The sequence below is a fragment of the Chaetodon trifascialis genome, chromosome 18, assembly GCF_039877785.1.
Source record: "Chaetodon trifascialis isolate fChaTrf1 chromosome 18, fChaTrf1.hap1, whole genome shotgun sequence".
Taxonomy (NCBI): domain Eukaryota; kingdom Metazoa; phylum Chordata; class Actinopteri; order Chaetodontiformes; family Chaetodontidae; genus Chaetodon; species Chaetodon trifascialis.
In genome coordinates this window covers 12,931,481-12,954,506 of record NC_092073.1, presented here as the reverse complement: position 1 = coordinate 12,954,506, position 23,026 = coordinate 12,931,481, and the positions used below count along the sequence as shown (strand labels likewise).

Here is a 23,026-nt window from a genome sequence, read left to right as displayed (position 1 = left end):
GTTTTGAGGGGGTCTATTTTGAGTGAATGGAAGGAAGGAAGGAAGGATGGATGGATGGAGGAAAGAAGGAAAGGCGTTGATGGTGGTGGGTCTTATTCTCTGTCATTAGTTGGGCATTAACCCCCTCTCCTTTAAGCCCCCCTTTGTAATGACAGGGCATAAGAAGCAGAGGGGGTGGAGGGGTCTGGAGGAAGACGGGGAGATTGAGAGGGTTAGACCACAGCACCTGCCCAGGGTCACTACCTCGCCCCAGGGGGTCTTAACTACTGCCGTTTTGGCTGTCCACTGCTCTGCCTGTCTGACAAGTACTCACAGAGCAGGACCCCAACACACAGCAGCTGAAGATACATTGAAATGTAAAGAGAGGGGGGCGAGCAGGGTGGGATGTGATGTCACATGTAAACCTCTGTTCTCCTCTCTTGTTGCAGTTGTTTTTATTCCCCGGCCTCTCGTTTTCATCCTCCGACTACTTTTCTTGTCACTTCTGTTGTGCAGAATTAGAGCGACTAAATGGGAGCAACAATTTTCAGCAAAATTCTCCTCATTACCAGAAAGCGTTTGTCTTGAGGCAACAAAAGTTTGTGTTTTTTTTGGTCAATTTTTAACAACACCTTTATCAACACTGTGAATGGCGAGACCAACACATTTTGTAAATAAGTAATCACATAGGGTAGTAAAGGCTGCTGGGATTTTTGTTTTTTCTCTGATGCAGGCCTCTCTGTCTGATGGAAACGCACCTTATTCATGTGCGTGTTTTGAGATACTTCCATCAGGGATCCCTTTAGACATGAGAAAGTTGTAATTTAAAGTAATCTCAAAGAAGTATTGCAGTAATGGAAATTCGGGGAGTTTGACAGATGCGTTGAAAGGCATAGAACGGCAAATGGGTCAATTTAGCCGAGTGTATTTTAAAACTTGATTTTTTTGGCTTTTTATTGCTTGATATTGTGGGTTCCAGTGTTCAGTTTCTTGTTCGGAGCAGCAAGAACTTCAGCGATAACCTGACGGGTCACAGATGTAACACCTGAGGAGTGACCTAAAGTGTAGAGACACAGCGGTTTGTTGTTTTTATCAATAACAACTCATCTGGTCATTATTTTGATGAATCATTTTATCTAGAAGAAAAAAATAATTAAGATAGCAGCTGCCAAATAAGTCTCTGACGATCGACTGACTGAAGTTTGGAAACTTACAGGTGGTGTAAATCATGTGTCTCTCGCAGGGCTGGTTGGTGTGTGAGGACCAGGCCTGCCAGAACAGGACCAGACGTTTGCCCATCGCCTTCTCCCGCCACGGACCCATCTGCCCCGCCTGCTCCCGGGCCACTCTCAGACCCGAGGTAACGCGACCACAAACATCAGAAAACACACACGACCAAGCGTTCCCCCTTATATGGTTAAAGAACGGCGCCCGCAAACACACACCAAAGCACATTGAATTGTGTGCATTTTGTCCAGGTGATGGTGCTATGGAGCTGAAGTCGCTCCTCTCATATGTGCTGTACATCTTTACTCATTAGTATCACATTTCACCATATATACACACACACTCACACACTGATAAAAGCAGTCCACTCCGCACACGTGTGTACATGTTCGTGTGGCAGTGTGTCCGTCCACTCACACCTGCCGCCGTGAGGCACTAAGAGCTGGTTGGTAGTTAAACCATTAAAAGCATCTGTCCGTCCAGCTCTGGTAGGCGCCTTATGAACGCTTTGTTAGCTTGACCACTGGATTTAAAAGACACACTCTCCCTTTCAATTTGAGCGTGAAGGTTCACTCTTTCTTTTTTTTTTTTTTGTTCTTCCCCCTCTCTGTCTGTGTCCCATACTTACCAGTCCTGTCTCAAGCCATGCCGTAACTCTGTCTTGTCAATTTCTTTATCTTGCGTTCTCTGCTCCTGCCCCCCCCACCTCGGCTGCTTTGCTGTGTCTGACTCTGTGGCGACAGGTTGTAAACCAGAAGGCCAATTTCTGCTGTCACTGTAGCCACTTAGGCGGCCATTGCTGTGCCTGAGGGCCGTGGCACTTTAAACTGTGGGGCTGAATAAAACATTTAACTCTCTGTGCTCACTCATGCACCCCTTCTACACCTCAAAACCTGGAGCTTCTCTTCATTTTGCGCGACCGCACTGTTTGATCTCTCCACTCTCTCGTCACATACTCCTTTTATATGCATCTAAACACGACTGATGATGACAGCAAGCTGAAGCAGTAAAGTTGACAAGGTGGAATAGAGTGTGCTATTAATGTGGCTTAAGGTTTTTGTTCTTTCCCTCAAATTGTGCAAACTGGTCTTCCCTATGCCACCCAACATCAGGAGGGCTGGCATGTACACTGCAGGAATTTTAAGGTTAAAGCATTCGCAAACAGAGAGAAGAAAGCTTTAGTGAAAGTACATTTAAGATATTTCCTTTGCTTGGCGAACACCTATGCAGCTGATCGGATTAGATGCATTAAAATGGTCCAAATTCAGTTCAATCAAATGTATTTATTAACTTTTGAGCGCGATGGCGCTCAGTCAGGGGGCCTCCATCTGCATCATGGATCACTGCTCCTTTCAGTATGCTGGTTTGGTCTTGTTAGCACCATGCTACAACCTATTGACTGCTAATAAGCTAACAGGTGGCACGCCACGGCAGCTAAAGTTAACCTCACCATTATGGAAAAAGGTTTTACATTATAGGCTCCTTAAATACAGAAAGGGCTGCATCTGCCCTGCTGATGCAGGAGGGGGACTAATAAAGGCTTTCTGACTGAAGTGCCCTGAAGCAAGGCATTTAAACCCTCAGAAATGTTGCTGACTCACATGTGACCTCTCTGAGAGAAAAGTGATTTTCCTCTGAAGGAGTGTGTATAAGTTGTGTTTCTCTGAAGCTAACGCTGACTTTTCAGTATTAGGTAACACCGTTGTCTGAGTCGAGCCTGTGCATGGAGATTAGTAGCCCAGCAGCTTACATATTAAATTGCTGCCAATTATGCAAAGTACTCAAGAGGCCATTCATGGCTGTTTGAGCTGGTGGTAGATAGGCTGTGCTCAAACAACCAGAGAAGAAGATGAAGCACCCACCAGCCCCCGCTCTCTCTTTTTTATTAGCATTATTTTTTTTTTAAATAAAGTTTTTGCTGTGTTGATGCTCCATCGCTTTTCTGTGCATCCAGCCAGCCTCTGCCTGCTGGATCACTCTGGCGACGTTCCCTTCATGCTCTTTATCTGCCAGTGTCATCATAGATTATCAAGCTAATATCAGCAGCAGCCAGAAAGACAATCAGGGTTTCTTCATCGCGCACGTTACGCTGAAAACACGTGTTTGCGCTGCAGCTTCTGGAAAAGAGCGTCTTGTTTGTGACTCTCATCCCTTTTCTCTCTCTTGCAATGTGGTTCATTTACCATCACTGTGGGTGCTGCCTCTTCTTTCTTCTCCTCCCTCCATCCGTCTCTCTCTCTCTCTCTCTCTCTCTCTCTCTCTCTCTCTCTCTCTCGCTCTCTCTCTGCCTCTCTTTTCTCCCTCCCTCCCTCTCTGGACACAGATTCAGAGCGTGATCTGATCTCCATGTAATGGGAGAGTAATAGGCACTCTGCCTTGATTGGTTGGTAATTTGGGGGAGTTATGCACAGGTGCAATTTGTAATATTTTCAGTAAATTAAATTTCTTTCTCTTCCTCTCTCTTCTCCTTCCCTCCACAGCGCTTAACTCAAATGGGCTATTTTTTCTCACAGTCTCAAATCTCTGTCCCGACTTTCCTTTTCTTCCTCCCTTTTATTCAACGCTTTCTTTCCCCGCTCCTTTCTTTTCATTTTCGCTCCCTCCTTAGCTCTTACACTCATTCTCTCCTCTCCTGGCTTGCTCTTTCTCTCCTCCTCTCACCCTCCCTTTCTGTCTCTCTCTTTTTCTCCCCTCGTTTTATTGATGTACGCTCAGGCGCCCATTAGAGCTCCCTTTTTCCCTCTAGTGGAAATTGCAGCATGTTAATTTTCACACAAATTACGGCAATAGCAGGTATCTCTATTTGATACATTATAGCGGGAGCAATCAGAGATAATTGAGTGCCTTTCAGAGGGAGACGGCTGCATTCACTGCCGGCTCAAAGCTGCCCCATTATCGCCTAATCGCTCTTTAAACACTGAATTTTGCCGAACAAAAATTCTTGTCATAATTTTGCTTAAGTGTATTTGGAAATCACAGTCCTTTGAGCGAGGATAATTGAAATCAAATCCCTTTCACTGGAGCTGACATTTCTACATTTCCCTCCAATTGAAATTAATTTCAAAAATTGAGCATGAATATCTTCAAATAGCAGGCAATTATGCCTTTCAATGGGGAGAAATTACCGGTGCTGAATCGTTGGAGGCTTGCGGGCGAGAGCACCAGTTAAATGCCTTTGTTTCCCGCCGTGTTTGCCTAGTAAAGATTTACATATATTGACTCATTATGGTGTCTTGTGAAGCTGATCGGCGTGACTACCACAACCGGCAATAACGCTCATTGCATCTAAAAAGCTCAAGAGTTTTAAAGCCTCGTGGCCTCGCAGCTGAGGGAAAATGTATGTTTGTTTCTCTCCGTCTCCCTCCCTTTCTCACTCCCTCTCTCTTTCTGCAGCTGCGGTTGTGCGCGAGGGCTCGGATATTGTAGCTCCAGTATTTATGTGTTTGTCGAGCACAGAGGGAAAGTGTGCGACGCCGAGGCCTTGTTTGTGTCGCCGTCGTTGCGATATTTTCTCCCAAGCCATATCCATGTCAAGCAAGGCGTCGAGCGGCCGCAGTTTTTCCACAGCGCGCACTTTCCATCCACTATAAACTCTGTGTGCTTTTGTTTTTGCGCCGTCTTTCCCCACACGCACACAGAGACATGTTGTCTGACTGACTACCTTTTCATTAACTGCTTCACTGGTGTACTTGAGCGACAGTGCAGTGCGCAAAAGTTCTTTAGAGGTCGGATGTGTCTTTGTGTGTGTGTGCGTGTCCCCTAAAAGATGGAGACAGGTGTTTTTAAGACTGTGAGGAAGTCTTGAGTGCTCGTTTTGTTGTGCGAGCCATTTCAGACTGTTGCTCTGTGATTTGGATCAATTTGTATGACTTAGCCTCTTCTTTCTTATTTCTTACTTTTTCCCTTTATTCTATACATCCCATCCCCTCTCTCTCTCTCTCACACACACACACACACATTCCCCTCTTCCTTTTGGCTTAACTGTGTTTGTGCATGTGTACATACGGCGGGATGTGTGTCGGGAGGGGAGTCAGTCGGGAGAAGAGGGAGGCAAAGGAGCAAGGGGTACGAGGTGGGGGCTGGGGGGTCCTACGCTCCCGGGAGAGAGGCAATTTCACAGCTGGTTTGCTCCTTAGGCAGTCAGGCTGAAAATGCTGCAGATTTGTGGAGCAAATTGAAATGGTGTCAGTGCAGGAACAAAGCGCCGAGCTGAATGACGAGGTAGGCGTTTGTGTGTGCGTGTGTGTGTGTGTGTGTGTGTGTGTACGTGCGTGCGTGTGTGTGTGAGAGAGAAAGATAGAGAGGTGGGGTTGAGGGGCCCTAAATTCAATAACAACCCTGTAACATTTTAGCCACGCCTTTCTGACACCTGTCAGTCAATCAGTATGCAGCAACTGGCCCGCCCACAATCAGCATTATATTGTTGCAGTGTGTGTGTATGTGTGTGTGTGCACGTGTGTGCGTGCGCCCGCGCTATGTGTTTTATTTTCAAGAGGACGAAGTGGTGTGTGGTGTTTGTGCCGACCAAGCTTGTTCAACCTTGGCAACCGTAACCGAGGCTCCATTATGGGATGTGCATGGTTTGGTTGTTGACTAGGCAGTGCATCAACGGTCAACAGCTGTGCGTGCCATGTGGGCAGCCATAGAAAGCCATTAAACACATATGCGCGCACACACTTTCACACATCACATGGTTTGCATTTAGTTGCATTAGATACTCTTGCCACTTGATTATGCCACAGCAGTAAAAACTGAAATTACAATTATACACATTGCCGATTGGCAGGTATAATGGGCACACACAAACTCACTTCAGTCACTCAGTCGCGCACACACAGATAGAGACACAGAGGAATTGTCAGGGGATTCTTCCTGGTGGTAATAATAAAGCACTCGGCGCACACCTGATGGCAGTGTGGGGTCGGGGCTTAGCGTGCCCTCTCCAGCGTAGCAGGGAAATGACGAGCCAATAACTGCAATTAAACATGCAGTATAATGGCTAATCAAATTGACAGCCTCGGCTGTTCGCATGCCTCTCTCACAATGGCTTATCACAACAAACTATTATGAGGGAGGGTATTTCAGGCCTGATCCCCTCTTTTCTTTCTCTCTCTCTTCCTCACTGTCTCTCCTCTCTATCTCTCACTTGTTTCTGTATCTGTACCCTTTCTCTTTCGCTCTTTTTTTTCCCCTTCTCTCTTTCCCTCCCACCTCTCTGTCTTGCTCATCCCCTCTGTCTCTTTCCCCCCTCTCTCTCTCTCTCTCTCTCTCTCTCTCTCTCTCTCTCCCTCTCCCTCTCTCCCTCCCTCTCTGGCAGGCTGTCGTGTGGCTCCAGTTAATTGCAGTGGAGATTAACAAAGCAAGCAAATTTGTTTTCTTGCTTTACTGTGTCACACAGAGGAAGGGAGATGTTTTCTGGGAGGTATAGTCGAATGAGCGGGGCACGCGTTTGTGGAGTCATGTTCGGTCTACCTGTTTCTCATCGGAAAACAGGGTTTATTAATGCAAGTAAAACAGATCAGTCACGTTGTTGGTGAGTCAACTGTATCCACCAAGTGGTGACATACTGTATGAATGGAGGTCAAAGGGAAAAGAGCTGCATTCACACCACGTCAGCACACTTGGAGCATTCACACATTTAGGGCCGCACTTTAAGATTATTGGAATTACTGAGTGATCTGTGGATTATTTTCTCAATTGGTTAGTTGTTTTGTCTGACATAAGGTGAGAAAATACTGAGAAATACCCGTCACGACTTCCCAAGACTTCAGTGACAACATGACCAAAGCTCTTTCGAATAAGACAAAAGGGCAGCGATGTCTTTGTGTGACACATCTGAAGTTAAAAAACAGGTTTTTATTGGCTGACTTGGCTGTAATAGGGGTTAATACCAGTTTGTTTTTGTTCCCGATCAGAGTCCTTTATGATCAGATATTTCCAATACCGAGTGTGATCTGATTGTATTGACCTACATGTTGATTGAATATGTATCCGACACACTGAAATAACAGCTGATCCACCTTATTTTTCATGAGACACTCCAAACACCGAAGGTGTATTCCAAAACTATAAAGTTGATGAGCTTCCGTCATTGATACGATGTCAATTAAAGTTTAACTGGAAGAATGATGTCTCACTCAGTGGTGTTACAGAGTGACGCCAACCCATGTGTCAGAACAAAGTCAATCACCAGTGCAATCATATAATTTTTCACATTCAAACACTCTAATTTTCACTCTTATATGGAGTAAAATGCTCACAGTGTGGAGCCGGCTGTCATTACGGATAGCCGCGCCGCAACACTAGCAGGCTGACAAAACATCAGTAGAGCTCTGTAAAAAGAGGAGCCTGTTTTGATCTGCTTTCCGTTAGCCAATACAAGCCTTTAAAATGTGCCCTGATTGAGCCTGATATTTATTTAGATGTAACTGCCTGCCATGGTGGCATCTGCCGTGACCGAACCGAAGCTCGCTAACACATTTGCACATACGTGTCTAATAATATCACATTGTGTTCTTGTCGAAGTGCCAGTGTACCACTGCTTGAATCTGTGTTGGTCTGCGTGTGTTTTCTCCGCAGTACTCCGAGAAGGCCCTGTACAACCAGCTCTGCTTCTACAGGTTCATCTTTGACTGGGACCATGCAGTAGCCAAAGTGCTACCGGCTGAAGAGAGAGGTAAGACGTTGCTCCTTACTGTGCTGCTAGGCCTCGTATTCAGCTTCCACAAGTGTTTTGCTATTAGTTACGGGATTCATTTCTAAAGTTTTGTGCCGTGTAAAAACAGGCCTGCTTTTCTTTTTCTTTTCTTTTTTTTTGTTCTGCAGCACCGCCTTTTGGAGCAGAAATCAAGTTACTAGTACCGCTATTGAAGTTTGAATTTTGATGTCCTAACAACGCTTCCTCACAAATACACATACAACATAGCATTAGCAATCAATGGCTCAACGTAAACCTTTTTATCCAGGCTACACTTACAATATTCCCCAATGATGTGACACACACACACACACACACACACACACACACACACACACACACACACACACACACACACACATACACACATACACAAGCAGCAGAGGATGGGCATTGGATATGGGGAGGGGGGTTAAGGACATTCAGCTCCTCGAGTCGACAGCCCTAATTTAGGAGACGGATTCAATCACACACACATACAGAATGCAAAACGCTCCAATCACTGGAAGAAAGAAGGAAAGAGCCCTCGATCGCTCTCCCTCTACCCCTACCCTCACTGTCCATCTCTACCGCTTTCTCTCCTTTGGTCTCTCTCTCCTTTCTCTCTCTCTCCCTCTCTTGGACAGGCACTCGTTTGGCTGTGTTGATTGAAAACAGGTTTTAGATTTGGGGAAATGATAGGGGGAGTAATGGGCGCGCTGACGAAAGGATAGCCCTTCTCCTATAATGGGACATGGAGCGTATATTTCCCCCCTTGGACTCAAATAGACGCTACTCCAGCGCTCTGGGTGCGCTCAGTAGGCGTCAGCCACAAGGCCTCTTTACTCATAGTTCTCCCTGATTGATGTCACTTGATTAGAAAGGGCTGCTGGGCCGAGTGATTTATTTATTTGATTAAATATTTATGTATGTATGTTATTTATGTATGTATGCCTGAATGCTTTGAGTGTGTGTGTTAGCCAGGACCTGTGTGAGGCAGCGAAAGAGTGAGACAGCAGAGGTAAATATAACGTGTAATCAACAGATGACCACTCAGAAGATGGAGGGAGCTGAAATAGAGGGATTGGGCCGGTGTAGGGGGGGAGGGAGGGGGAAGGAGTACTAACATGATTATAGCCTCCATTTTTGCTTTCTTTTATTTCTGCCTTTGCCCAGATGCAAGAAATCATCGCCAATCAATTCTTGACTCTCCTCCTTTCTTTATGCTCCTGTGCTTTGCAGTGTTTTTGATCTGCGCCGCGCTTTCTCTTCCTGACTTTCAGCCTTATTTTGCGCCTCACAATACAATACAGCACATTCTATACTTAAGGGCAAAGCCTTGCAAATGTGTGCTCTCGGTATACATGCATATCGAAGGCACAGCGTACAGTATGCAACACGTTACGTGGTTGTGGAGCAGTTTAGAGTCTTGTCTCGTGGTCCACTGACACCAGATCAGTGTCTTTCATCGGGAATCGGACATTTCACACGTTCTGTCCGCCCAAAATCAGACACACTTTGAATGGTAAGTGTTCACCTTGCAGACCAGTGACTCCCAGCATGTTGGGTTTGAGACCCTTTAAACTGAAGTATGTCTACATGTCTGTGAGCTGTGAGCGGTGCAGCCAATCAGGAGGTTTAGTCAGATAGTAAAGATTAGAGAAGTTTTTGACAAACGTAAAGATCGTCTTGTGACGTTATGATTCCTTCACTGTCCTCTTAATCAGCTCGTGAAAATGTTTCCGGGGCCGTGCTGAATTATTGAACACGTCACACTCAGCTCTGCGATGGCTGACACTGATCCTCTTTGGTGAGGCATCTGATGTCAGATGCTGGTGATGATGATGATGATGCTACTCACAGCTGGTTTTCCAGGTGTGATCAGTCAGTCTTTAGTGGAACTGAGCCTTAGCATGAGTCAGGTTTGAACAGAACTGCTCACAGTAGCAGGATGTCACTTCCAGAGGTGCAAAGGCCTCCTCAGAATGGGAAAGCAATTAGGCCGTACAGACAGTTTAGAGAACTGATAGTGATTTCATGTTGTTGGCACATCAGCCGGTTCCACATTAAACAGCGCAGCAGATATGTTCTTCAAGGCCAGAAGGAGTTTTCACACTCAGCGGCGTATTCAGATGTCATAGCAGGCTTTTGTTCTTTCATAGAAGGAAAATGCACAGTGTTTCCTCTTTCCAGCTGAGGAAGGCCAAGTCACACAGACACTTACTATCACAGAGTTCCACGTCAGATTTCCCTTCACCTCTGTGAATCCTCCAAGACAAGCTGACACTTTGGAACAATTTCACTTTGTCTGATGCTAGCAGCTCTGCCGCGGCAACAAGGCTCTCCTTCACAAATTCTCCTTCTGAATGAGCTTTCGGCTGCTTAGCCGTTAGCTCGCTCACCACAAAGCCTACCTGCAGAACACCGTCACTGACAGACTGCGGTCTTTGGAAAGTTGTTTGTTGGCCTCGCAGACTCTGCTGAAGAGCGTTCACCTCATCCAGGTGCATTTGTCCTTGCAGGATTGTTATTTGTTCACTTATGTATGTATGTCTGAGTTGCTTTTTTTGGTTTCTGAATCCCCCTGTGGACCAAATCAAACTGTCCCTCTGCTGTAAAGGGTCACCACGTTTAAACACCGTCATATTTACTTGTTACTGCCTCCGTCAGCGGAGAAGCAGCTTGCCCTCCTCTGTTCTCTGAGCTGCCAGTCCATCATATCATCACCCTTCCATGTTTGATGGTTTGGTTTTCTCCTTTCTTTCCCCACCGTCGTCCCCAAAATCTGTTTTGAAAGACAGAACATGTGGCTGCATCCTGGCTGAAGCAGTACGGTTCTGCACCCCTTGTTCAGCACCGCCCAGCACTCCGCCGAGTTAACATTCACAGCAAGCGCCGGCTGACTTGGTGTCACAGTGAAAATGTGTTGCAATATCAGACTGATGCAAGTCGCATTTAAATGTGTTTTTCAATAACATCAAGCAAATCATTCTTTAATAACAAACCACATTAATTATATTGCTGGTTGTTTACTTTAAATGATTGCTAAGTAGTGTAGCACATAGTGTACACTTAACCGTTACATATCCACGCCAGAACTGAATCAGTTAATCTGACACACCAGGGTCTCCACCAAATGATTAATATCCAACACACACTCTCGCCACAGCTCTCATCAAAAGGAGGATGCATGTATACACTCTCATGCTGCTATAAAACATAGGTTTAAGGTGTTATCCCTCCGTCCTGGGACAGTAATACCCCATATTACTGCATTACACACCCAGGGGCCACACCGCTCGGATTACAGGGCAGAGACATACAATCCTATACACCCTACTCTGCCTTGTTGTCCCTGTGGGAGTGTGTGCATACATACCTCTGGAGATTTATGAGCAGTGTTTGTGTACGTCCACCAGCTCGCCTTCATGTTGTTGTGTCGTCTCTCTGGTGGCGCTGTTTAATGAATGTAAATCGCCTCATCTGCCACTAGAAGAGATGGTTAGGAGGTCCATTATTTAAGATTATTTAAGATCACAGATAGTTCATTCTGGTCATCAGTGGGCTCGGTATATGATCTTTGATGCAGGATTAAAGAATTACCATTGAGTGAGCAACACTATTGCACTATATTCAATATTTGAAAACTCATAAAGTGTGTATTAACCCACGGCTGAAAATAGGACCAAGACCGCTTCCTCTATAGGGTCTTGGTTCTATTCAACTGGACTCCACATGTTAGAAAATGCCCTGAGAGCCACAGACAGGCAGAGGAAGTCTCACAGAAACGACTGATACTTCATTGGTTTTGGTCTTTTTATGGAACTTATTGAGAGTAACCATACAGAATATTACAGTAGCACAAAACCTGTTCAGCCACGCTGTAATTAGGATGTTTATGGTTTGTCCAGCCTTTCAGCAGAGTGAATATGCATGTTTACGTGTGTGCTGAACACACACAATAAAGCACATTAAAGTGAAATAGCTTTCCACAAGAGCTCTGAGTCAAGGCTGAATGTAATTTGATCAGCTTGAATGTGTGTGCACACTGCAATGCAACAGTGTGTGTGTTTGTGTGCGTGCATGCGTGCATGCGTGCGCACATTTGCAAGCCAGCGCCCGTCTTATCTACATGTACATTGCATTTTTGTGCCTGATTGCTGTGACTGAGTAAAACATGGAGGTAATTTCATCCGCTGCAGGAGATCTCTAATAGATTATACACACACACACACACACACACACACACACACACACACACACACACACACACACACACACACACACACAATGGATGCTGTCCGTTCCTTAGCTGGGAACATCCCGTATCAATGACTTTGAAATCATTTCATGTCACTTTTCTTCTCTCCATCTCCCTGCTCTCCCTTTTTATCTCCCTCCTCCTCCCTCCCTCCCTCGCTCTGTCTATCTGTTGCCTTTCTCTTCCCTCCATCACCCTCCCCTCCAGGTCTCAATCTTGAGTGTGGGCAGTATGATTGCGTGTGTGAGCAATAATGTAATTTTGCCGCATTGATAAAATATAAATTGTCCTTGAGCTGCGCTTTTCTAATGATCCATTTACCGACAGCTTCCCTGCCACCTCTCAGCACTCTGCGTTTGCTCCTCTTCTACCCTCCCACTCCTCTTCCTCTCTCGATCTATCTTCTTTCTCCTCTCCTCTTTTCCTCCTGTCCATCTCCTTCCCTCTCCATTTTCTCTCCCCCCTCTCTCTCTCTCTCTCTTCATCTTCCACGCTCCCCTCCCTTTCTCCGGCGATACAAAGCGGGGTGGCAAAATCCGCGGGTGCGATTGTCAAATCAATTATTCATTCTGTGCAATTACACTCACACAAAGAAGTTTCCCTGTGCTCCGAGTGGTGATTAAATTAACTGCTATTCCAGCTGCCCGTCGCCACCAGCCTAATAGAATATTCATGGAGGCGGCCGACGGAATGGCCGATCTCCATTAACTTCATCATGCTCACTTAATTACAGGCTTGTTATTGTATTTACACCTAGTTAGAGCGTGCAGAGCCCCGATCTACTCGTGCCCAGCACCGCCAGAGTATGCGCGAGTGTGTGACAACACCTAGTTAGAGCAAAGATAACCCCTGATACACTCACTGTGCCTGTGTGTGTGTGTGTGTGTGTGTGTGTGTGTGTGTGTGTGTGTGTGTGTGTGTGTGTGTGTGTGTGTGTGTGTGTGTGTGTGTGTGTGTGTGTGTGTGTGTGTGTGTGTGTGTGTGTGTGTGTGTGTGTGTGTGTGTGTGTGTGCGTGCGCGGCAGAGTGAGATGTCTAATGCAATCAATTAGGCAGGATCTAAAGCGACAGTATGCTTTCTGTCCATTGTCCATCTTTCGCTCCAGCCGTCGTCTCTCCTTATTTTGCTCCTTTCTCTCCCATGTCTCGGCCTTCCCAGCAACGCCGTCCTCCTCTCTCTTCTTCTCCTTCCGCCACACACTCGCTCTTTAAGGGAGGCTATTTATTTGAACTACACTCCCCACTGTGCTCCTGACTTGCAGCAAGGTCTCTCCCTCTTTCTTTTCCCGTGACTCTCAAATCATTCTTTTATCTGTTCGCCACACAGTGATTGAGGTGGAAAAGGGAAAAGAGTGAGGAAAGGGGGGGGAGCGAGGAGGGAGGGGGGAGAATTATTTTCTCCTACCTTTCAGAAATGATGACATGATTGCTTTCGCTTGATCATGCATCATCACCCTCCTTCTATTCCTCAGATAAATAGACTAGTTTGTCTCTCTGCCTCTCCGCTCCCCTTTTCTCTCTCTGTCTCTGTCCTTGCTAACATGAGGATTATCTGGTAATAGTTGCTGCTGGCGTTTAAGTCAACCACACCATCCTCTGTGTGTGTGTGTGTGTGTGTGTGTGTGTGTGTGTGTGTGTGTGTGTGTGTGTGTGTGTGTGTGTGTGTGTGTGTGTGTGTGTGTGTGTGTGTGTGTGTGTGTGTGTGTGTGTGTGTGTCATTACTGTTTGGCGCATGGATGTTTTTTAGTCGCCATGACTGTGAGTTAGTGTGCTTCTTAAGTGTTTAACTACCATCAATTGTGTGTGAGATGTGTGTGTGTGTGTGTGTGTGTGTGTGTGTGTGTGTTTGCGTGCATGTGTGTCTGCCTCACTGTAGATCTCTGTGTATCTAACCTTTGTTCCGTTGGGCAGTCAGTGGGCTGGTATTTATCCAGCAGCCACTAATGCAGCGGGCAGGAAGGACGAGACAGGAGATAGGGCCGCGGAGAAGGCGAAGACATGACAACCGGCCATATGGAGTGTGTGTGTATGTGCATGTGTGTGTGTGTACAGTCTGTGATCAGCATAAGTAACAGACAACTTAACTAAGTTTTTAGTTTGTTTGCTTGTATTCCAACACTTTATTAAAGGGCTCATTTCCAGCTCTATATTTTTATTCTAGGCCTCCATTAGCGTACCATTGCACGATTGACGGTCTTGATCTGATTCTGGCCCTTTATGCAGCCCATCCGTTCATCCGCTTGTCTGAAACAAGCCAGTTTCCTGTGTCTTTAAGTCCCCCCCAGTCCTAAAAGTCCAATTTCTTCTCATTGGCCAACTTCTGGAGGATGACTGAGGGGCAGCACCCAGTCCTTGTGAGAGCTGCTTCATCCTCTTGGCACTGTGCTCGAAGGCGTAGCGATATGGGGCGCTGAACTTAATGAGGCCGGCCTCACTGATTACTCTACAAAAAGGCAACTTTATCACTTCATCCACTGCTTTTGGTGAAACTGGATCATATTTATGGAGAAAATAACTGAGTTTCCTGATGGACAGATAGCTTCACTCGTTGCTTTGCTAGGTAGCTCATCATCAGCTAACTCTGCTCAGTCTGGGAGCTCGGCGCACCGAGCAGGAGGAGATCCGCTGATAGGCAGGGAGACTCAGCCAATGGTACTGTTAACTGCATGGCTAACTGAGCTAACAAGCTAACAACAATAAGCAGCAGCAGTTCGCTGTTACAAAGCTAGCTGTCCATCAGGAAAGCCTGTCAATCACAGAGACAATCTGTTAATCAGTTAGTCACTTATCGAGCAAAAATGCTGGACATTTGCTTGTTTCAGCTTCTCAAATGATAGAAAAGGCACATTCCCTTATGTGCATACACATCTGGGGCAAAATATGTCTTTGTGTTGATGTTCCGTCATGTGTGATTCATATGTCTCAGGCCTCGTCCTTTCTGTTGTATTTGTTTCTGTTTGATTGAGCCTTGTATATGGTAGTATTGTATGTATCTATGTAGTTTATCTATTCATATTTGAAAGTATACTTTTATTGTTGTCACTTACAAGAGCTCATTGACCTTAATTTGCTCCTGGCACGCTCTGATTGGGCAGTTTCTCCTGGGATACACATATATAGACATGGTATTGTTTGCCTGTATGTTTTTAACCTGATGAAGATGTGAGAACCAAAACATTGTTATTTTACATGGAAAAACTGACTTCATATTCAGTGCGAATGAATCTGGATTAATCTTGGAAACCAGATCAGCGGCAGACAAAACAAAACAAAACTTTCTCTCATTTCCATTTCCCTGCTTCTTCACCATTGACCACTCCAGTCAACACACTATTATTCCTGATGCAGCTCACTGCTCTCTTTGGGCTGATAGCGTGTTATTACTTGGTTTCATGATACTTCATCTACACTTGACGCTCAGTATAATATTGTAAAGATTTGGTTTTGGTGGCCACCCTGCCCGGAATGGCAGCTCCTCAGTCTTCTCTCTGGCCTTATTACAGCCCACCTGAAGGGATAAAAGGGACAAGATATTGACTTCATGCTCTCATTGGGCTTTTCAATCGATCTTATGATCCTGTGTGTGTGCACACGCTGCCATCGACCCCTCAGTCCGACTCTGCGACGCCCCTCCCAGCCCTCAAAGTGATACCATTACTGGCAGTATAGCATTGGATATGTTAGCCCTCCAGTTAAGGGTGAAACGCTCCTCTGTGTTTATCAGTGACGAAACAAAGCCAGTGTGCGCTCTGCTCCCCTTCCAGTTGGATGGTGTGAGGCGAGAGTCCTCATTCGTGGATCATTCACTTTGTTTGAAATGCAAGTAGGCGCGGTTTAGGAACTGAGCGGTCCTCCGCCGAGCTCCAGCAGCGATAACTCTTCTTTCCTCCCTTCACCCCCAGGTCGCACAAAGCTGTGGAGCAGAGACAGAGAAGTGTACCGGAGGCTAAAGGAAGTGCCAGACAAAGCCTTGGCCACCAGTGGCTACTCGGAGATTAACCTGGCCAAACTCTTCCAGGCCTTCTCCTCCATCAAGTAAAGCAGCACTCGCACATCTGTAAAGATGGCACCGCCAAGAGGCTCCAACATTTCACTCAACGCTGGAGATTTGCATGTTCAGCTGCATCGTTCACTGTTAGTGGTTTGTAAATATAGCAGGGTTAGTGATTTTTAGGCTTTGACTTCCAACCTCCAGAGCATCCTCCCTGAACCGAATGGGCTTGTCATGACATAAAACTTAATCACACCTCTTCCCTTCTCCACATACACACTCATGACTTGACCCCATCGCCCTGACTCTGTATGGTAAAGGGGAATAGCAATCATACCTAAATGACAGTCTATTGTGTGTGTGGAGGCAAGCAGTGCCTAGGTGTGTGTGTGTACGTGAGAGTGTGTGTGACTTATCCTCAGAGCAGCCAGTATACTCCAAAAGCCGCTAATTAGCCAATGATAGTGACCCCAGCCACTAAGACCACTGGATGCCTGCAGCGATCGGACACTTGCTCTGATTACCACCATTCATCCGGAGTGTGTGTGTGTGTGTGTGTGTGTGTGTGTGTGTGTGTGTGTGTGTGTGTGTGTGTGTGTGTGTGTGTGTGTGTGTGTGTGTGTGTGTGTGTGAGAGATCAGAGGATGAAAGAAAGGAGCGAGGAGGATGCAGGGAGTGAAGGGGGTGAGGGAGGCCACACGTTCTGCTCCCTCGTTCTTTTGTCTCCGTATCGAACAGCTGATCTCCTTCTCCTCCACCGCCTCTGTTTAACTGATGTCATTTCATCCCTTTCACTCGTCTTCCTCCGCCCTCCCTCCTCTGTGCAGATTGTGCTTTAATGCCTGTAATCTTCTATGTATCCGACTTGTATTGCTCAGGTGGGTTTATGTAATTTTTTTTTTTTTTAATGACCAGGTATATTTCGGATTGAGTATTTTGATATTGTTAAGAACCCTTTTGATACTGAAACATCAATAAAAAGCTAAATGGATAAGATGTTAATCTTGTTTTATTTGCAGTATGGGGGGGGGGTCTTCATATTCCCTGTTGTCACAACAACATGCTGTAAAAGTGTCTACTGGGGTGTCTGGATTGGTAAATCAAGAATCCCTGCACATTGTTTGACACCATTTTTAAAGAATAAGTCTGGTGATTCTGTTTTTCTTTATCTCAGCAAATCTCATGAAAAGACCTAAACCAATAATGAATTGATCCTTCTAACAAGTGATGCAACAGAAATATTACAAAAGCAACCGGTAACAAATCTCTGACTCTGAGTCCAGAACTTTCTACGCACAGCAGCGTCACGGTGGCCGATAAAGTTAACCTTGGAGTTCTTACAGATAACAAGGTAACAGCTACAGGATGATCGTGACTTACGGTTTGGGCGACACACATAACTTCAAGAAGTCCAGAAACAGGAAAATAGAAGAGCAAAAAATCCATTCTTGGTTGTTTTGTACCTCCTCTTCAGCTGCCTGAGTGCAGGTGATGAGCAAGGGGTCAGGTGTCTCAGCAGAGAGCGAGAGTGTCCCGGCCTTTTCTCCAGCCTGTGCGCCCAAAGCTCGACACAGTAGATTTCTCAGTGCCATAGAGCTCCATTATTGCCCAAAAACACACCAGTGAGCCTCAGTGTTGATCCCTCATACAAGGTCCTGCTGTAAATACTCACCAGCACTTCAAATGTGTGTTATTCCACAGCTGAAAATAGTCCCCAGCAAATGCACTGTTTACTCCTGTTTGAGGAAAATTTGCTAAAAACTGCTGTGGTCAGCTATTTCAGGGAATCGCTTAAAACCCATCTCTTATATTTAATGTTTGACCTCTTCACCTTCGTTGATTTTTGGAAATAGATCCTTAATTCTGAATTTGATGCAGCGACACGTTTCAAACACGTTGGGACAGGAGCTGGCTGCTCCAAAAACACCTGTTTGGATCATTCCACAGGTAAACAGGGTCACTGGTGACAGGTGAAGCAAGGATGGAGCGAGGTTCATCACTTTGTGAACACATGATTGGATTGGTTTGATTGTAAGTGACTGCACCCTGTTGTTATTTCTGTTGAACGCTGTGTCCCACCTTTTTTTGGAATCAAGGTTAGTCTTTTAATAAATAAATTGATGTGTTTATGCTCTATTTTGAGACTCAGCTTTTCAGACAGTGTGAATGGGGTTGTGGCTGACTGCCACACATGGGCAGAGATGAACAAAAACATTGCTGGCTTTGGTCTTTAAATGGCGTTTGTTGACAAAAAGACAAATATAGAATATCACCTGCTTTAAATGTATAAATGGGATTCTGCGGTTTTCACTTCATTTCAGTTTTAAACAGCTCCTGTGAATTTTTAAGGAGAGATTTCTAAACAGGAGCGAACAGCATGAGTAAAGTCCTCTTATGTGATATGTGCTTTTATCTTGCAGAGCTGCTTGTGAAGAAAACAGCTCTGAATGTTAATACTCGTCAAATCAAGGTGTTTTTTTTACATTGATGCCGAAACTTGAATGAAAAGCAGAAACATTTGCAGCACAAATATTAAAGGGTGTGATATCCTCGTAAAGCCGAAGGCAAAATACGATTGATAAATGTTCTATTATGTCATGTTTTTGTCACACTTCTTCTGCACGGTGTGTTTCGTCTGCTGCGGCTGAACTTCAGTCTAACTCACTACACCGAGTGTTTCACCATTTTCCGTCCAAGAATTCTCCTTTGTGTTAATACAGTTGAGGGATTTTTTTTTTTTTTTTTTTTTTTACTCCATCCTGCCGCGTGCATTTCCATAAACACTGCACGCCCCACAAATCACTTCAAACCACTGTGACTTGTGAAGGCAACCTTAAGTGGGCTGAACACTTAAACCATGATTCACTATGCAATGGATAGAACATGCTGTGCGTGAGAGAAAAGTGTCTCGGTGCATTTAAAGCCTATTGCTCATAACTTTACATATTTATTCAATCATATCAGCTCCACCACTTCTCCCACCGTTGCTTAGCTTGTTTTTGCTCAGGTTTCTCCTGGATTTAATCAGCTGCAGCTCACAGCGCGTATGCACAGGCCCGCCATTCCCACTGCCAGCCTTGCAGGTTTTTGAAGTGAGAGGGCCTCGTTTTGTCCTCCCAGTTTGGACTAAAACCAGCCAAATTGAGTCCCTGCATTAATTCGACCCTGCTAAGCTAATAAGGTCGAACAAGTCTCTTTGTATTGTCGCGTTAAGCTTTATTGCTTGTCGTTTTGACCAGCGATGGACAAGGTAGGCTTTGATGAGGGAATTAGTCCCCTATTCTGTCCCTGTTATTCATAGCGCGGTGGAACATACAAGCACCAGAGAGGGTGTCAAAAGGAGAGCTGGTCCTATTGCAAAGTGTCTCCCTTGTTGGAGCTGAAAGGGCGGTTATGAGACGATAAACCGCTTAATACACTGAGCTAATTGGATGAGAGCAAGAGAGACGGGGAATTAAGGGGCGATCCGAGAGGGGAGCGGAGTGCCATGGCCCTGCTATTCAGGTCCTTTCATCGGGGCCGGTTCTCCGCCTGGAGGGGGGAGAGCAGGAGGGAGAAGGGGGGTGCTAGGCTGTTCATCAAAGCGCCTTTTAGAGCTCCTCTCCCGGGGACTGAGTGAGGACTGATCCGGCTGAGGCTGTGGAGTGATTGGGCCTATTCTCTCGGGCAGGGACGTGGTGGGAGAAGCGAGGCCCGGGAGAATCCAAATCACGGGCCAAATCAAGTCCAACAGCTGGGGGAAGGAAACGGGAGCCGGAGGGGAGGGGAGGGGAGGGGGGGTGGCGGTGATGAAAATGGGCAGACAAGTCAGTGGGAGGACATTTTCAGGACACCTGGATTTAACCTGTGAGGATGCAGGAGCATTAAGGGCCCAGTGCATTGACACAATCCGTCAAATCATGGAGATTTTTTTCCTTCTTTTTTGCAGCCAGTTCGCAAGAAAGCACCGCATGATTGGACTGTGTTCACTTTTTTTAATATCAACATTCATTATCACGATCATCCATGCAACAAGAAAACCTCACAGGCCTAATCCCAAGTACAGGCCTGTCTTGAATGAGAGCGCACACATCCAACAAGTGTGACTTTATAAATCCAGAGCTATTACCCCACGACAGCATTTCAATTTTCTCGCCTTTTTGCGCTGCAAAGAAAGTTTAAGCCTCGCTCCCAGCAGGTCAGCCGCCTGCCGGCATTCCCCAGATATTAGGGACAAATTGGTTTGCCATTCATTAGTTATATTCACAATAAGATTAAAAGTCCCCGGACAATCTCATCAAAACCCTATAGGGCCATACAGGAAAAAACCACACACGCTCCACTGGGCTTGAGCAAAAGAACAGGAATTTTAAAAAACATAGAGCTCACACATTGTGGATGATGGTTTGGTCACACAGGAGAAAATTGGTTTTTATCTTTCTTTTTTTCCCTCTCTGCTTTTTTGCATTATGCTCCAAGGAGCAGCTGGGTGACTGTGTGCGCGCGCGCGTATGTGCGATAGGATAGATGAATGCGCAGAAATATCTCCATCAGTCCCTTATCGGATCTAATTCCTGCTTGTTTGGACTAAATTGGGTGATTAACAGGTGGAAGACCTGCAGGACCTGTAAAACAAAACCGCTGAAGGAATAAGAAGTGGTCTTCTTTTTCCACAGATGCAGACAATAAAAAGAGGGACTACATTAATCCGCAGAGTAATTTCACGCGGTTTGGTCGGGCACCATGGATGGGTCAAACGGAGGAGAATAACCATTGATTGCCGTAATAGTCCTGCATTAGTAGTGAGATCCAGTGGAGGGGGGGACTCGGGGGGAATTAACTCTACGAGGTGTGTGTGTGTGAAAGCCGTTTGATGAAGTGGTTTGTTACTTCATTAATGACAAAGGGGACTCGCTTCCATCGACACGGCATTACAGATGTTAAGACCAATTTAGCGCCTTTAAAGGGTTTTAAAGGAAGTTTTGTGACGGGCCCCCCAGATAAAGTGGGTGATCTAATTGAAAACCCCTCGCCTTTGTCGCGCGTTTCACATGTTGGGGATTAAGCTCATGAATATATGGTCAGTATTTTGTCAACTCCTCTGAAGAGGACAGACGCACGCAGCGCGCTGGATTACGCACCTAATACATTCTGTGTTATTCAGGTGGAGCAGCGCGCCTCCATCTCCGCTCTCTGCAGCGATAAAGTCCTCTCTGAGAAATGTTTTGATCCTCCCCAGCAGGCATTTCAGAACACCAGACAACCTGTTACTGAAGTTGGTGCGTATTCATTTGACACCCCAGGAGGATAGTGAGTCGATAATATTGAAATCATTTATGATAAATAAATAAAAAACGTATAGAAATCGAGGTTTGCGAAATTATTCTTCAATGTAAGACAGAAAACACATTTTCTTCATAACACCTTTTATTAATAGTTCTATAATATTCTATTTCACATTGTTTATTTTTCCTGGTTAGGCCTATGTCTCCTAAAGGAATTTGAAATAATAAAAGATAACTCATTTTCAATGTAATTTATTCAAATTAGCATTATTAAACCAGGAAACTTACAATCACTTAAAAAGAAAAAAAAACGTTCCTTCACTCAGTTCCTCGGGGAAAAGTTTTGACATAAATAATTATCTAAAAACCTAATAATTCATAAACACAGGTGAAATTCTACACAGGGCGACATTCATTAAACACTACACCGAGTGCAAATTATCAAAACGCGGTCTCCTGAAATATACACGACCTTGTTTTGAAAATCATCCTTTTTTTGTGGTACTTTTTCCCATCTTTTTACACAATATGTACAGTTTTCTTTCACACAGTCAGGTCATTAGAGACACATGTCAGATCTCAGCTTTGCTCGCATGTCGTGGAGTCAGACTCAGCGGAAATGCCACTGCTGTGATAATAATAAAGAGGGGGGGGGGGGGGGGGGGTCCGCAATCGGAGCGAATTTACAGAAATCTGGCGCTGAGATAATCTCAACTATCTCCTGTTTGATTTGGAGATTTAAAAAATATATATACAGCGGTGTTGCTGAGTGTGACCGGTGGACAGGCGAGCAGTGGAGAGGAGTCAGGCTTGTAGAGAAGGCTATGGAAGGTCTATGGACAGTTTACCTTTGGTTCTGGGGGTGGGGGTGGGGGGGACCTCCTCCAACTCGCCTTTATTAAAGACGCAGACTGGCTCAGCCCACATCAATGCATACAGATTAAGCAGTGTTAAAGTCGAGCACTCGAGTTGTCCACATTTGAAGTAGCACAAGAATCCTTTCTAAAAGTCTGGGTTCCCCTGCGGTTCTTCAGCTTACTGTGTGTGTGTGTGTGTGTGTGTGTGTGTGTGTGTGTGTGTGTGTGTTACCACAGATCCTTTACTTAAATAAAAGCAGCCAAAAATCCTTGGAAGAAGTAAACATTTAAAAAAAATATTATTTTAGTAAATGTGCAGAAAAATGAACTTGAAGTACTCAATGCATAAAAATGGCCCCTGTGAGTCATAATAATACAATATATTATATAACTGAAATATTATAACTGATGCATTCAGGTGCAAACAGCATGATACTGTTATAGCTGGTTGAGATGAGTCTAATTAATTAATTAATTAACATATATTTGGGGGTTGTTAAGGCTACAGTATAATAATATGTAATATTTTCTATGATCATTTTTTCTATGTAAAACGTATAAAGTGTCTAATAATTGACAATTAAATGTACTGGCTATTTTCATCTTAAATCTAGCACAGAGGAAGCGTAAAGTGGCATCAAATGTAAATACTAAAGTACAAGTACTTCAAATTTGTACTTGAGTAAATGTACTTTATTAAATTCCTCCACTTGGCATTGCGTGTACTTTGTATTTTGCACACCGTCTCAGGAAGAAACATGATAATCTATAT

The 23,026-nt window shown here is 45.1% G+C and overlaps 1 protein-coding gene across 2 annotated transcripts in view; it reads left to right on the top strand.

Annotated features, from left to right (window-relative positions):
- pola1 (polymerase (DNA directed), alpha 1) overlaps window positions 1-17,123 on the top strand; it is a 51,120-nt gene extending 33,997 nt beyond the window's left edge. Inside the window, exons 35-37 of one of the 2 annotated variants that reach the window (XM_070986296.1) lie at window positions 1,223-1,339; window positions 7,786-7,882; window positions 16,045-17,123. In XM_070986296.1, coding sequence (XP_070842397.1) covers window positions 1,223-1,339; window positions 7,786-7,882; window positions 16,045-16,181 — 351 coding nt within the window. In that variant the 3' untranslated portion in view covers window positions 16,182-17,123. The remainder of the gene's footprint in view (window positions 1-1,222; window positions 1,340-7,785; window positions 7,883-16,044) is intronic. The other variant, XM_070986297.1, reaches the window with a different exon arrangement.
- The last annotated feature ends 5,903 nt before the right edge of the window (window positions 17,124-23,026 follow it).